Source organism: Gracilinanus agilis, chromosome 1 (genome assembly GCF_016433145.1).
Source record: "Gracilinanus agilis isolate LMUSP501 chromosome 1, AgileGrace, whole genome shotgun sequence".
Taxonomy (NCBI): Eukaryota; Metazoa; Chordata; class Mammalia; order Didelphimorphia; family Didelphidae; genus Gracilinanus; species Gracilinanus agilis.
The window spans coordinates 421,786,767-421,803,866 of record NC_058130.1 but is presented as its reverse complement, the minus strand read 5'-3'; the positions used below and the strand labels follow the sequence as shown (position 1 = coordinate 421,803,866).

At 36.2% G+C, this 17,100-nt stretch overlaps 1 protein-coding gene across 1 annotated transcript; it reads left to right on the top strand.

Annotated features, from left to right (window-relative positions):
* Positions 1–2,238: 2,238 nt before the first annotated feature.
* Positions 2,239–16,626, top strand: C1H18orf21 (chromosome 1 C18orf21 homolog). Its single transcript, XM_044657857.1, has 5 exons — positions 2,239–2,741; positions 2,966–2,988; positions 9,755–9,954; positions 13,334–13,533; positions 16,139–16,626. Exons 1-5 carry the CDS (start codon positions 2,668–2,670, stop codon positions 16,290–16,292), a joined length of 651 nt encoding a protein of 216 aa, XP_044513792.1. The 5' UTR covers positions 2,239–2,667; the 3' UTR covers positions 16,293–16,626.
* Positions 16,627–17,100: the final 474 nt, after the last annotated feature.

Genomic DNA, 17,100 nt, shown 5'->3' with positions numbered 1-17,100 from the left:
GATCTTATAATTTTGGAAAACGTATATTGACATTTTTTATTACATGTAATTGGGAAAATAAAATATCTTTGAATTAAAAAAAAATAAAGCAGGATGTTACACTGTTCAGTACACTGACTAATAAACATCTTTTCTCTTCAAAAAAAAATGAGGAAAAATGTTCCAAGTAAATTTAAATCATTTTAAATACTACTAGAACTGATTTATATGTGCAAAATCATTTACTAAATCAATGTCTTTCAGTACTTGTTTTGAAACAACCTAAGCATCTCCAAACATCTCAGAGGGATGTCATGATATTTTCAAATTCTCAAAACAGAATTAATTTTATCTGACTTTAATTTCAAAAATAAATATGTGCTAGACAGCATATTTTAGAAAAGGGTGTGTTATGATATCAAGCAGTAGGGTGTCATTATTCCCAAAAGGTGAGAAATCCCTCTGAAGTATTTGATGAGGATAAAGAAGATGGAAAGAGAGGGAGAGTCTAGAAATTCAAATGAGAAGATAATTTATTTTAAACAATCTGTGGAAACTTCATCTTTTAGGAAAAGTTATGCAAATAACTAGGGAAATTAGATTTCAGCAGCATTTCCCAATAAGAATATTCAGAGATTTATTTCTCATGTAGGTCCCTCAAAACTAGTGTATAACATAGTTATTGGAACTTCAGGTCCAAGATATAGTATCACTGGCGTAAATCTTCCTTTGTTTCATTTTAAAATAAGATATATTTTTATTTTCTTTTGACTCTGTGGGCATGTGTGTCTGAAAGGGACCTCTCTAACTAATAACTTCACAAGTCTCAAATGAATATGAAACTCTTTATTAACTATTCCAGGTTCATTTTGGGTGAATTAGGACCTAAAGATCACCTATCTTTGGGCAGCTAGGTGACTCAATGATTTGAGAGCCGTCTAGCTGTGCAACTCTAGGGAAGTCACTTAACCTCCACTGCATAGCCTTTACCACTCTTCTGCCTTAGCTCCAATACATACTATTGATTCTAAGATAGAAGGCAAAGTTGTTTTCTTGTTTTTAATTAAAAGAAATAAAGTTTCAAAGTTAAAAGTGAAAATGGCTTTTGAAGTCTTGTTGAAGAGGAAGCATTCATCAACCTTCTTAATTCTAATATCTTTTCTCTTTTCTTTTTTATTTTCTTTTTTCTTTTTTTTCTTAATTCTAATATCTTTTCCTATTATCCTGAATATAGCTTGCCTTGTATATTTGTTTCCATGTTGCTTCTCCTACTTACTTGTGAGCTCCTTGAGAGCAAGGATTGAATTTTGCTGCTTTTTGTATCCCCAGAGCTTAGCACAATGTTCATATAGTAGGCATTACTTACAGAATAGGCACATATCAGTAAATGTTTATTGGTTAACTAAGGTGGGTAGCAAAAACCATGGAATAAGAGAATGCATGTGCCAGAACCCTTCTCCTCTCCATGAATTATTTTTTCCTTTCTATGAATTCTTAACTATAGTACTTCCCTCTTTTAATTCCTATTTATCCTCTAGAAGCTTCTTTGTATATACTTGGTTGTTGACAACCCCCATTAGATTGTGAGCTTCTGAAGCCAGGGATTGTTTTGCCTCTCCTTTTATCCCTAGCACTTGGTACATTGCCACATACGTGGTAGGTGCTTAATAAATGTTTACTGAATTCTTGATATTCAGTCACATTCAACTCTTCATGCCTCCATTTGGTGGTTTTCTTGGCAAAGATACCAGAGCAGTTTGCCATTTCCTTCTCCAGCTCATTTTCCAGATAAAAGAAACTGAGGCAAACAGGGTTAAGTGACTTGGCCAGTCATACAGCTAGTAAGTGTCAAAGGTCACATTTGAAGTCAAGCGTGGTCTTCTACCCACTTTATCACTTAATTCACAGGGCTAATTTATTTTATATTCTGGGAAACAATGTGATATGCTGGAAAAGGAGACTGCATCTGGATCAGGGTTCCTCACCAGTAAAAATGAAGAGGTTGACCTAGGTGTCTTGTGGAAGTACTTTCCAAAGATAAGCCTGGACTGGTTGAAGTTCTAGCTCTTAATAAGCTGTCTGACCTTAGGTAAGTCAATTAACTTGAGACTTAATTTCTACACACCCGGAAAAAAAAAAAAAACAAAAAAACTATGCCCGCTGGGTCGAAGTCAATCATTGAATCTTTGTACTTTGAAGACAGTTCCTGGGGTGCCGTCTTAGCTGCGCACAGTAGGTCTAACGTGTTATCCTGCTAACTGAGCTCTTCTCCCGACGTGGGCTCCGGTGGGCAGGGGCAGTACACTGCCCCCACCTCCGGCTCCACCAGTGCGTGGGCTAACGAGGAATCTTTGGGAAGTGTTTAAAAATAGAGCTTTCCGCCAGCCCCTAGTGACCTCCAGGAACACTTTTACCAGTGATACCACTAGATATAGAGGGCGCCGGAGTCCCAGAGGGAAGAGATAAGGTACGAGCTGCTCAGCGCGCAACCAGAGATGAGTCTCCGCCCCCAATGCGCGCGTGCGCCTTAATTCTTCCAAACTAGCGAGCCGGAACTTTCCGCCTCAAGCAGTTGTTTCTGGACGTCGCATGCCGGAAGTGAGTTCGTAGAGGGAGATTCGATTTCCTTTTTCTCTCGGACCACGGTGGAACTCGTTTTGCCTTTGTTCCGTGGCGGCGGCGTCAGTTATGAAGAAGCATTTTCTCAAGGTGGCTGCTGAGAAGCTAATGGAAACCTGCCCGGGCCAGGCCCGGTATCTCCTGTAAGGGGAAAGGAGACCGACTTCAGGGAGGGAATAGGGGTCGAAAGGCTCGTGGGAGGTGTAGTGTGGAGGGAAAGGAAGGGGAGGGCGGAGAGAGCATGTGCTGTGAGCCCTGGAGGGCGTGGCTCGAAAACCGACTACTCTCCTGCACTCCCCTTCCCCTATGCTTCTCTCTCCAATTCATAAAGTAAACTTTTTTTCTTTTTCTTTCTTTTTTTATGAAGTTGGATGTACAGTACCTCACTTGGTGAGTATAGGGCAGAATACTCAAGGAGGGGTTGTTTTTTTTATAAGTTTCTATGTCTTAAAATTCGTTCTGATGTTTTCTTCATTATCTTAATGAAGGGAAGCAAGGGTGTGGATAATTATATTGTACAGCACTTTCAAGTCGTTTATGGATCCCAGCATTTCAGTGAAGATGTCGTCTTCATTCCTACAGATGAGAAAACTAAAGCCCAAGTATATTATTATTCACCCTTTACCCAAATAGGCTCAGTAGCTTGGGTGATGCAGTGGGCAGAGAGCTGAGCCTGGAGTCAGGATGTTTAGAGTTCAAGTCTTTCAAATTCAAACCAGACATTTAATGGTTATATGAACCTGGGCAAGTCATTTAACCTCTGTCTGCCTTATCTTCCTCAACTGTAAAATAGGGATAAAAGAATAAAAAGAGATGATAATTGTAAAGTGGTTAGCATGGTGCCTGGCACATATATAAACGTTAGCTTTTCTCATTACTAGCAGTGTAATTGGGGGAATCGTTTAACCACTGCTTCAGTTTCCTCACCTGTAAAATGGGGAATAAGGGTTGTAAGGATCAAGTGAGATAATAAAAGTGCTTAGTACAGTGGCTGGCACAAAGTAAAGGCTACATAAATGTTAGCTGTTATTATTGGCAAGTGTTCTCCCACTTTAGAGATTTAGAGGGTTGCCTGGGGCTAGAGGAGATTAAGCTGGGGCAGCTAGGTGGATAAAGCACCTGGCCTCAAGTCTGGAGGATTTAGGTTGCAATCTGACCTCATACTAACTAGCTGTGTGACCCTGGACAAGTAACTTAACAGCAGTTACCTAACCCTTACCAATCGATCTTCTGCCTTAGAATGGACAGAAGTAAGGGTTTTTTTTTTTTTTTTTAATGGTTAAGCTACTTGCCTTACCAGTATGTGATAGAATCAGGACTGGAACCCAAAGCCAGGCGACTTAAGTCACATAATCTATACATTAATTTATTTAGCAAATAAGAGTTAACAAAGTTCAATTAAAAAGACATTTAATATACCTGTGAAATACAAGGACCTGTGCTGGGCCCGTAGGGAGATAACAAAAATAAGATAAGCTATTTGATTTTAAGAAGTTTTCAGTTTAGTGGAAGATAACAGCAGCTAACTCATAGAAAGTACAATATCACAAGTGCTGAAGAGAAGTATGAATCAAAATATTATTAAAGTTTGAAAGAGGTCAGGATCACTTGTAGCCCAGGGAAATGAGGAAAAACTTAATGTTTTGGATTTTAAAATATATTTTTACCTGTAGTAAGACAGCTACTTATTGAAGGGAAGTTTAGTAAATTTTTGTGTCCACATTTGAATGTTTGTGTAACATAACTTACATAGTATTTTTAAGCTGATGGCTTGCCTTTCCAATTATGGTTTACTCTTTAAATTGATTTTCATTTCCAGAGCTTTCCAAAGTGTAGCAAGGAAAGAAAACCCAGGAACAATTGAATAGAATTGAGAAGCCAATTTTTTAGATTGTGTTTTTTTCCTTTTGAAGTAATCCTGTCTGCAAAAGATAACCAGTTTTCATTAATGTTATCAAACCTGAATAAAAAGTACCTGGCAATATACCTCTAAGATGAAGAGCTTTTCTGTAGAATAAAATCAAGCTGTGGATCCAAAGGAGGCATTAGTGGTTTAGTGGTTTTAGAAAACAAGGCATACAAACACAGAATTTCAAGTCAGAGAACCTGGTATTGCAACATGGATCTACTACTTAATATGTGTATGATGTTTAACCTCTGATGACTCTTGTTTTTTCATCTGTAAATAAGGGGAGTAAGGCTAAGTCGTTTCTAAGAACTCTTCCAGCTCTGAATCTTATGTTCTGGTGCATAATACAAAGATTATCATCCCTGCCATTTTTAAAATGCTCATTTTACAAACTTTAGTGGTATAGAAATGTACCAGATTAGAGCTCATAAACCAATGTTATTACTGAGTTATTAGCATCACATATTATCTCATCTATGGATGGCAGTGATGTTGTTCACCTCCAGTTATGTTCTGAAGACAAATAAGAATTATCTAGGTTTATATTTTAATTTCTCAGAAGATCCCAATATGGATCTTCCTGATCAAGTGTCTCATATGTACTTGTCATTGGAATACAAGTCCACTGTTGTAGCAGGCTGTGTTTCCTAATACAATCTTATGAATTGTCAACAAAATACATTAGATTGCTAGGTCCATAAACTAATTTGCGTATGTGAATGCCACTTCCTTCACCATAAATGTTCTTGCCCCAACACTTGGAACTATAATTACTTGCTTTTGTAATGTTTCTTCTCAGTGAGAAACAATGTTGACATTCATTTACTCAAAAAGAATTACTATTGGTTCTTCCTTTCTTAGACTATCTTGTAGCTCTTGTTTTCTACAATATTTTTCTTAGATTTGTATGTGAGAGTGCTATGATAACTTTTTTTTTTTTTTTGGTACCTCATATATGGGTTGATTTTTTTTTTTTTAACCCTTGTACTTTGGTGTATTGTCTCATAGGTGGAAGATTGGTAAGGGTGGGCAGTGGGGGTCAAGTGACTTGCCCAGGGTCACACAGCTGGGAAGTGACTGAGGCCGGGTTTGAACCTAGGACCTCCCGTCTCTAGGCCTGACTCTCACTCCACAGAGCTACCCAGCTGCCCCTATGGGTTAATTTTTAATCTTAGCAACATTTTTGTACTTCATTCCCAGCTGCCAGGTGTATTATCTGCATAATAGGTTCAGTTATTTAACTATCTGCAGTCTTCTGCTCCATCCTTAACTAAATTTTATGTTTGAAGTAATTCCTAATGGCAGTTATCCTGAATAATCATAACAATTAGTTTTATTTTAGTCATATTTTAAATAAGTTTTATCATTTTACTATTATCTAAGGTGATAACTTAGGGAGGGAAATTTCTTATAATTTCATTGCTGAATTCACAATTACTGTTATCACTCTAATGTTACAGTAACCTCAGTTTCCTCATTTTAGAAATGAGGATGCTAATTGTTGCACTGTACTTACTCATTCACTTGATTGTTATGGTACATAATGAAGAAATATTCACATAAGAAAACCCAGGAACCAGAGGACAGAGCATTCTGGAGAGCATTTGGGTGAAGATCAGTGAAAGCAGAGGCAGGAGCAAAGTTGTCTTCTCCCTATACTACAAACCACCTAATCAAAAGGAGATGAAGCAGATCCCAAATATGGTATGGTAGTGATAGGAAATTTCAGTTATTCAGCTATTTCCCAGAACTATCTCACTCTTAAAAAAGTAGACTTTGGTTTGCTTAATGGTGATTTCAGTCTTCAGAAGATAAAGGCAATCATGAGGGAAACTAGTGTTCTGGACTTGATTCTCCCCAACAAGGAGAAATTTGGGACAGTGGTTAGAAGTTGCAGAGAAGCAGATTTTGATTCAAAGAAAAACTTTACAAATAGTTCAGAGCTCCCCCAAAATGGAATGGATTACTGTGGGAGGTAATAGGTTCCCCTGATGTGATATCTCCAAGCTCATTGTAGAAGGTATTCTTGTTCAAGTTCAAATTAGACTAGGCAGCCTCTGAGTTCCCTTTCAATCCTGGGATTCTGATGAATAATTATGGATTTTTTCCCCTTTAATATAAAACATCTTACCATGTTTCGGTGATGTACAATATCTTTTTTAGAAATCTATTCAATTTTTACAGATTACAAATTCTTGTAAAAGTCAAACAGTTTTGTCATCTGAAAGCAGTATATATAGTATATTTGATAGAGCATTGGTATATTTGATAGCTCATTCTCCTCAGTTCAACTATATAGGACCAAAGCTATAAGCAACAATGTGGTTTTTCTAAGGTTATTTAGAATTATTTTTTCTCTTAGTTAAACATTCTCAAAGAAAATTTTTCATTTTTGTACTGAAAAATACTATTGAAGTAAATTCAGTCATTCATTATATTGGCCTTGAAAATGAATTGCCAGTATGTCTAGTACCCCAGCTTACCTCTGTCAGCACATTATATTTGCTTTTCTCTTTTCACAATGTTCCAGGACCTAATAATTTTTATTTAAGATTTGAAGAGGAAGTAGGGCAGAGAGAACAGGGTTTAAAGGCCATATGGAAGCCTGCGCTCTGATTTTTCAGATAGAAGAAGTGACTTGCCCAGAGTCCTGCCGGAAATAAATGGCAGAGCCAGGATTTGAGTTCAAGTCCTCTAACCCCAAATTTGGTGAGGCCTCTTTGAATTCCTAGCTTTATATCTGCTAGCATGTTACTCTCTACTATTCTCATTTGGTCTGGTAGGGGAAAAAAAGTAAAATGCAAAAGAACATGACTATGAATTTTGAAAATCTTATTTGTGACAGTATTTATTGTTGGGTACCTTAGACAAATTCAGTAGTACCTCATTCCCTGGTTTTTCACTCCAGCTGATTCTCACTAATAGGAGGAACTGGTTGCTGGGATGGAATGATGGAGACCTTGGAAAGCAGTAACCATTTATTCCTAGAGATTTTTGACAAGAAATGTAGGTATAACTAATAATTTAGCTAAATTTTACATAGCACCTACTGTGTGTCAGATGTGTCAGACCAGTGCTAAGCACTTTACAGATATTATTTGATCCTTACAACAACTCAAGTAGAATGCTATTGTTAGCCCCATTTTAAAGTTGAGGAAATGAAGCGCAGAGGTAAGTGATCTGCTCAAGGTCAAGTGTTTGAGGTAGAATTTGAATCTAGATTTTCATGATTCCTATCCACTGTGCTATGAAATTGCTATTATACTTGGGTACAAAATAAACTTTACCAGAATAAGATAAGGGAAGGGAGATATGTTTAAGTTTGGGGGGGTTTTTTAGTTCATTTTTATTTTCAGTTCTTAATTTTCTCTCTCCATCTACCTCTTTCCCCATCCATTGAAAAGGCAAGAAAGATAAAATCCATTACAAATATGCATAGTCATGGAAAACAAATTTTCACATTAGCTTTGTCTCAAACAAAAAGGGAAGAAACAGTAGAAAATAGGCTTGAATCCATCAACTCTCTGTAGGAGGATAACCTGTTTTCATCAAGTTTTGTGGAAATGTAGTTGATTGTTATGTTGATCAGGGTTACTAAGTCTTTCAAAGTTGGTTGAATTTATAACATTCCTTTTACTGTGTAGATTGTTCTGATTCTGCTCATTTCACTCTGCATCAATTCACATAAATTTCTTAAAGCACAACAGAATGCCATCACATTCATATAGCTACAATTTATTCATCCATTCTTCAGTTGATGGGCATCTCCCCAATTTCCAGTTTTTTGCCACCAGAGCCATTATATTTATGTATGAATGAGTGATCTCTTTGAGTAGACAGCATTTCTTTTTTCTTTTTTTTTTTTTAAACCCTTACCTTCCATCTTGGAGTCAACACTGTGTATTGGTTCCAAGGCAGAAGAGCAGTAAGGGCTAGGCAATGGGGGTCAAGTGACTTTACCAAGGTCACACAGCTAGGAAGTGTCCGAGACCAGATTGAACCTAGGACCTCCCATCTCTAGGCCTGGCTCTCAATCCACTCAGCCACCCAGCTGCCTCCTATACAGCAGTTCTTAAAAAGCTATGGACGGGAGGAGGCAGCTGGGTAGCTCAGTGGATTGAGAGCCAGGCCTAGAGACGAGAGGTCCTAGGTTCAAATCCGGCCTCAGACACTTCCCAGCTGTGTGACCCTGGGCAAGTCACTTGACCCCCATTGCCTACCCTTACCACTCTTCCACCTATAAGTCAATACACAGAAGTTAAGGGTTTAAAATTTAAAAAAAAAAAGATATGGACCTTTTAGTGGACTGGAAACTCCATATCATTCAACAACGTCAGGTGGTAGCAAAAAAAAAAGACCAAGAGAGAAACCCACAGTACTCTACCTTGGGCTAAACTCATCTGTGGTAGAGTTTCATTTCTGGATAATACAATTTAAGAAGGTCATTGATGACCTGAATAGTGTCCAGAGGAGGACATTTAGAATTTGAAGAACTTTGATTCTTTGTCAGATGAGAATCAGTTCAAGCAAATGAGGATGTTTATTCTAGAGAAGACTCCCAGGGTCCTGATAGGTTTCTTCCAGCATTCAAAGGGCCAAGATGTGGAAGAGAGTTTAAATTTGTTTGGCCCGAGTGGGTAGAACCAAGAAAGATAAATTTACTTCAGGTAGAAGGAAAATTTTTCTAATGATTAGAGCTGGCCAAAAAGTTTCCTGAAATATGGCAGATTCTCCCTCCCTGGACATGTTCAGGCTAAATGCCCATTTGTCACATATATTGCATATAATCAGGATTCCTTTAGTGTATGAGCTAGACATGGTGGCCATTAAGGTCCCTTCCAGCTCAAATTCTGTGATTTGAACCTTACAGCAGAAAGCCATTACTTTATATTTCCCTTGTGATTGCATGTACTCTTGGTTTTGAACATTAGAAGAAAGTGTGAAGTTAGTGTGAAGGATGACTTAAAGCACAAATCTATAAAGGCATAACGACAAAAACAAGGTACTTCCTCTACAGTACTGTAACAGCATGTAGATGGATTCATTTTGTGTTTCAACTTCATCTCCCTTTATTTTTTGTAAAGCCAGATTTTCATTCATTGCATTCCTTAAAAGTGCAGATACACCTGGAATTTTTTATTGGCATATACCAGTTCATATTTATAGGATTGAATAAAAATACTCCAGAAGTAATATTAGAAATCATTTTAGCTGTCTTAAAACTTGCTTCATCTTTTACTATTTTAGATGAAAATACAGTTTCCGAAGGCCAGTGTCCATATTGTTACCAGTTTCTCATGCTGGATAAATACAGAGTTCGCCTCAAGCCAAAGCCAAAACTAACACCAAAAGTAAAGAAAGTTCTTAATCGAGAATCAAAAAATTGTAGACTCACTTTTAAAGACGCAAAGATTCTTAAAAAGCACAAGGACTCCAAAAGCATGCTGGTAAGATTTTAATGTGTGTGTGCCTAAAAAGTATCTTTTTTAATATAAATATTTTTCTAAAAGGAAATGCTTGCATATTAAAGAATCTTTATTTAGACTTACTCTGTTAAAATATAGAAGATAAAAATACTTTTTCTCTAAGACTGACTATACCACAGATATCAGAATTATGTTTTAATTAAGGATTAAGTATTTCTATAACTAAACTTCGAACAGAAAAACTAAATGATTCTTGTTTATCCAGAGTAGTTATTTTATCTTATAGTTCCTAATTATCTAAAATTAAGCATCCTGAGTGCTAAAAAACAAATAAAAAATAAAGCAACAGAATCATTACCAGGACTGAGCAGTGGTTAATTTTTTTTCACATATGTTCACTCATACTTTTAGTTTCCACTTAATTTATTTTTCAATTTGTCTTCCTTTTTCTGTGAACTATTAACACCTTAATTATACAGGTCTGTGAATTTTTCTGTATTTTGAGTTTCTATTGTGTATATGTTACCTTTTGTCTATAAAAGGGGAATAAATAAGTAGATAAAGTTGTTTTGACATTTCAATTCTCAGCTTAATGGTTTGGTTACTTACAAGGGAGCTCCCAATACAAAAGGTATGGTATTTAACCTGTACTAATAATAGCCACATTAGATTGGTACCTAGGATGCAATGTAGGACCCTTTACATTTTTATAAATCAATCTATTTATAAAGTTTTAAACTCTTGGCATTTATTTTATGACATGTCAAGTCCCATGTATCACAGAGGCTCAAACCCTTCAGATGTGATTTTCACACTTTGCCTAGTCATATAAATATCTTGTCCTGCCTCTGCCAAGAGGACAAGTTATATAGTAGAACTAGTTTCAGGTGCTCTCCTAAAAATTGTAAAACCGAGCAGAAGGAAACAGCCAAATCTAGTGAAATTGTTTATTATGGTTTCTTGTCAACTCCTTTGAATGTCATTTCTTTGCCTCTTGAAATCAGAGGATTTCCTTGCCTAGAAATGGGGAAACTATAAGTTGCATAGAGGAAAAAATAGGGGATAAGGTAGATTTTTGTGGCATAGTAGAGAGAGCACTGGGCTTAGAACCAGGAAAACCTGGGTCTCTGGTTCCAACTAAGTAAGCTGTGCAGGTTACTTAATCTGTCAGTGTTCTAGGTACCTTTCTGACTCCTAAGTTGTAAAGCACTTTTAGGAGTAAAAATTCCCTATCTCTTTAAGTAGATTTTAATGCCATCTTCCTATTTTATTTTTACCTAAATGTCATCCAAAAATGGTTATGAAGTAGTACTTTAAAGTAAAATTAAGAAGCTTATTTATGACTTTATTCTCTGGGAACTGTTAACAAAATACATTGTTAGTTTTATTTCCCTTTAACAGAGAGATGAATTGTGATAACATATAGCATTTTGCAAACTTAAAGTTCTATAAATGCTAGCAAAATTAAAAAATATGGAGGATAAAAAAATTAAATTGTTTTAACATGTTCATAGAATTAGAGCTAGAAGAGATCTTAGTGGTCATGATCTAGTCATCCCTTTTATATATAAGTAAACTGAGGCTCAGTCAATTTAAGCAGTTTGCTAAAGATCATGCAAGGATTTGAACCCATTCCTTCATATTCCAAACAAAGCACTTTCCCCTTATTAAAAAATAGTATTTTTCTTAAATAGCTCCAGATTCCTAAGCTTTTTGAGTTACTGTGTGAGCTTTTAATTATTTTTCTGTATCCACATCAGTTGTCACATCCACATATAACAGCCCCTACCATCCTACCCTCCCTCTAAGGCCACTGTTACTTTACTGCAACACCGCATTTCGTGAGCCTCAGTGTGGGAGTATTGCAAAATCGAATTATCTACTCAGGTCTTTTTTGTGAATAGAGTCAGGAAGGCCTGAGTTCAAATTATGCCCCAAATACAAGCTGTATGATCTTGGTCAAGTCATTTAACCTCATAGCCTCAGTTTCCTTAACTGCAAAATGGAGATAATAAATACCTCACAAGAGTGGTTGTAGAGATTTTATAAGACAACATATAAACTTCTTATAAATCTTAAAATGCCATGTAAATGTTAGTTAATTCTTTCCATTCCTTATTTTTAGTTGTCTTCCATATGGTATGATGCAGTGCAACAAAATATTCAGTTTAATTAGTATTTTATTAAGCTTCTGCTATATACTACCATAGTGCTATGTTCTATGTTGGCTGAGGAAGCACTGGAGGAACTTGGGAGTTGGTTAAAAAAACAAGTCATTAGAGTAATGGGCACAGGAATCTGGTCAGGGAACTCTGGATCATAAAACCCTGTCTGCCACAAGTTGCCCTAGGCAAGTTGCCCTAGACTACAGATCTCTCAGCTATAATTGCAGATTTGGACCAAATAGTTTCTAAGGTCTTCTTCAGCTCTGTCTGTGGTGCTATGAGAAGGATTGTCACAGCACATCCTCTCTAACATGCTAATATTGCTATAAGATTCTGTGCTTACATACACCATTCCTTGTTTACTTCTTCCAGTAGGACTGTCTTTAAACCTTCATACATTTATTTAAAAATACTGATTAAGCCTCTATTGGGTGACCTTTGTATCAAAAGCCTTTCTAGGCAATATGTCACTCAGCTTCAGCTATGAGTGTATATTATTTTTAAAGAATCATTTTTGTATTGTTCTGCTTCATAACTTACTTCCTCAGTAAAATTTAGCATTTTTTAAACATTCTCTAGAGAATTTTCTTAAATGATGTCATTATATTTGCAGAGGACATTTCAGAAGTTAGATTTGTATGCCCTTATCTTTGGCTTAAATAGTAATCTTTCTTTTACTAGTTACTTGAAGATTAAAGGAATTTGGGGAATCCTAAAACTAGGCACAAAAGAATAAATAGCATTTTTTATCTTGAAAGAGCAGTAATTCATATAGGTGACAATACTGACTTCACAGTTAATAAAGAAAGTCTTAGAATCATAAGATGTTAGAGTAGAATAAAAAAATTCAAGTGATGCCTAACTAGTTTTATTTATTCACTGAGTTGATTTTTTTCCCATGGTTTTGAAAAAGGGAAACAAAACCCAGATCCTTTCTGTAATAGATTGAAGTAGGTGGTACCAGAGAAAATTATTTCATTCTGAGTGAGTGGAATTGACTTAAGAGACTGAATCATAATTCTTCATTTTGCAGAAGAGCAAATAGTGGCAGAGAACAGTTATTTGCCCAAATAATTTGCATTGTCTTATTATGTAAATCTTTTATTTGATCTTAATAGTGAATGAGTAAAGACAACTTAAGGAATCACCTTATTAAATGGAAATACTTCATTGTTGGGTAACTAATTTAGAATGTAATTTGTAAATAACTGTTCTTATGTGTCTTTTCTTTGTAGTTGGTTACCTGTAAAGCATGCAACAAAACAGTGAGATATGATGGTAAAAGCAGAAGCTTCTTGGAAGAAATGAAAAATAATCTTAGCACTCCCATGAAGACACCAGATATAAAATCTTCAGGATCTACAAAGAAAAAGAAGAAATCCTTCAGTAGTAATAAATCCAATTCCATTGACAGTAGTCCAGCTTTAATTTTCAGGTACCTGGTAACTTTATTTGAAGTGTCAAAGATGTGAAGGAAATTTTTTTATGTTGATGTTTTCAAACCTAGGGAACAAATTAAAATCTCACTCCCTCTTCATGGTCCATTGAAATGGTGATGGCATAAAACATGTGTTCTGCTCCTGAAATCACTTGAGAATTATTAGAGTGTCTGACATCATCATTTTGAATAACATAGACCTATGAATAAAATCCAAGTTCCTTATTCTGGCTTTTAAATTCCCATTCGCCAAGACTTATAATATGTATCTTTCTTGTTAATAGACATTGTTGCATGTAAGATCTTCCACATGCTGGCTCAGACTCTTTCCAGCCTTAGCTCCCATCATTGCTCCTGTGATATTCCACTCTCCAGTCAGCCTAGATCATTTGCCAGTCCTGAGCACGTTGTATCTTTTCCCTGCTCCTTGTCTGCCTACCCTGTGGTGGGTGGCATGGCTTTAGTGAGATAGGCCCCCAGTTCTAAAGTCACAACTTCCAAGCTGATGATGAAAATGATCCAGAATATGATCCAAAAAAAAGATCCAAACTGAGCTGAGTGCAAGCAACAGTGAGCTATGTGTGCTGTGGCCTTCAGGATTACTGCACTGTCCCAGCCTAAACACAACTAGTAGTTAGTTACAGCCTTATGCTTTGTATTTTCTTGGTGGAATCAAGTAAACAATTTTTGTGAAAAAAGGGGGAAAAAAATGAACGTTTAAGAACCAGTTCAAACTATAGGTTCATTCTACCTAGCATTTAATAGTATGTCTGCCAGCTATATAGAATGCAGTGAATCACCTAACACATGTCCATTGCTACATAGTTTGGTTCTTGTGAAATCTTTTTTCATGTAGCTATTAGACTGCAGCTGTGAACATTATCCAAACTCTTATTTGAGACCAGTATTGGTTTAGAAAAAAAGAAATCCTTCTGAAGAACCAACCAATGTATTTTTTCAGCCCAGTAGTTTTAATGGGTGTAAGTCTGCTTGCACTAGCTGTGCCTTCATTACTTTGTTAGAGAAATGCAGTGACTTGTACTAAGTAGGAAACAAAACATTTTGAAAATGAGAAGAGACCAGTTTATGGTTAAGAATTTCCAGTAAGACCACATCTAATGTTCATAACTGTCTGCTTATTTAAAGATTTTTGTATTTTAATGTGACAGTAATTTACAAAGAAACTTAGTCATCCTATTAAGATTATTGTTTACCACTGGAGTGTGAATAAAATGTAGTATTTTCAGGAAAAAAATAAAATAAAGACACAACTTCCCTGGGCCTTAGTTTTCTCATCTGTGAAATGAGAGAGTGAGAATATATATGGCTTCTGAGGTCCCTTCCAACTCTGGACATATGATCTTATGCTTGAGAAAGCTTTCCTTCACCCATTTTCCACATATTAATTTGGAAATTTTTCATGTTCCATTAGTAGCATTGATATATCTAGAGAACTTGAGAAGTGTTCCAGCATATGTTAGGTGGGCTCCATCTTGTGAACTTATGGGAGGACATGGACAAAAGTCTTACAGGATGGGCAGACACAAATGGGTTGTAATCTTTATCAAGGGAAAGATTACTCACATTAATGAAATTGCAGATCTATTTGGAGTTTGAAGATTATATCCAGCTCACATGCCATTTTTCTCCCAAAAACTTTCCCATAGCTTAAGTGTTATGGTAGATCCAGTATAGGACCTGGGTCTGAGTTCAAATATTACCTGAGACATGATTCATGTGACCCAGGGCAAGTTACTTGTCTTCTGTTTACCTGTTTCCTCCACTGAAAAATTAAGAAATATTAGCATTGTGGGGAATAAATGAGATATTTCTAAAGGCATTTCGCCCAGTGCCTGGCCAAGAGTGCATGCTGTAAGGACGTTCATTCCCTTCCCCTTGTCACAGCTGCCACCACAGACATACCTCCTGAGCTTGTTCCAATTTCTCTGCCCCACAGACATCTGTACACACAACAGTAAGCTAAGGACCTGGGGACAGGTAGAAGCTCTTTTAAGGGACAGGATGCCACATACTTGTGTCAAGTGAAGTGTCAGAGGCACTCCTGCACGGAGACACACACATGCAGACACATACACAGGTACAGTTCTAAGGGCCATAAAACTTATTCAATAACAAGCACTCCTGTGTGCATTGTTAGTTAACACAATGGATATTAGTAGGCTCCTGAACAAAGAAGGAGAAACAATGTGGTTTCAAGGTTGTTGTCAAGGATTCTCTTTCCACATTGGCATCGTCTTATTTTCAATGGAGATGCCTCCTGAAGCACACTATTTACACCAGCCAGCCTGCCCTTTGAAGTGTCCTAGAGGAGCTGTAAGGGTGTTTTCCACTTCTTAGTTTATTCTCTGAAGGTGAACATTCACAAGTTATTCTTCCAATATTAATTCTTTTGCTATATATAATATCCTCTTGGTTCTCCTCATTTCACTCTTCATTATCTCATGTAGTTCTCTCCAAGTTTTTAGAAAATGAATGTGTCCATTGCTTCTTACAATGCAAGAAGATAGGTTTTAAAAAGGAAAAAAATTGTTACCCTTTGTCTTGTAGAATTTTACATTTTGTTTGTTTTTGCTTTTTTCAGAACACCTACATCTGGACAGTCAACACCCAGTTCCTCCTCAAAGAGTCTCAATAAAATGAAGCGTCATTTGTCTCAGCTGAAAATGCTGCTTAATAGTGAAGAAAGCCAAAAAACTCCATCAAAGGATTTCAGAAATTTCTTGTCCTCACTCTGAGTAGTGAATTTGATGATGAACATTAATAGTTGTTGACTTGGGAGCAGTTACTGAAGGAGGAAAGACTGATTTTTCCTAACAGTTTTAGGTTTCCTGGATATCTGTAGCAAACAATTATCTTTGACATCCTTTTCAGTACTTATTAACTGATGCTCCTGGACTGCCAGGCACATAGTAGGAACTTAAATATCTGGCCAGTTGTGCTAGGCCACCCTGGGATGTTAACACCATGGAAATGATACCTTTTCCAACTCACCATATGATTTTTACAAGGTACAGATTAGATAATCTATATGAGATCACATTCTAACTTTAATGTTTTATATATTTAACATGTGGCAAGATATTAAAAAAAATTTTTAAAGATGCTATAAAATCAGTTTCATCATTTACATACTTTTTTCTGAAGAAAATTAATATCTACTACCAGAGTGTCTACTGAGTCTTAAGCAATTCTTCTAAGAATTGGATTCATCTTTCTCATTATTTTACTATACCATTGGTTTGTACTGAGAACCTTTTTTTTTATTTCTAAAAATTTTAATGAATTAGAAAATATTGGACTAAAGGAGGACATATAAATTATTCTTATGTTGCTCACAGTAGTTTCTATCAGCTACGTGTATGTATAAGCCCATCTGTATTCAATAGTTTCATTAAGCTATATTGGCATCTTTCCCACCCATCTTTCACTGAACAAGGAACAACAAACCAAAAAAAAAATTTTTAATGAAAGTCTTGACTTTGTTTTGTCTTACTAGATCAGAATATGATCTAAGAATTCTTGACACATACTTTAGACATCATT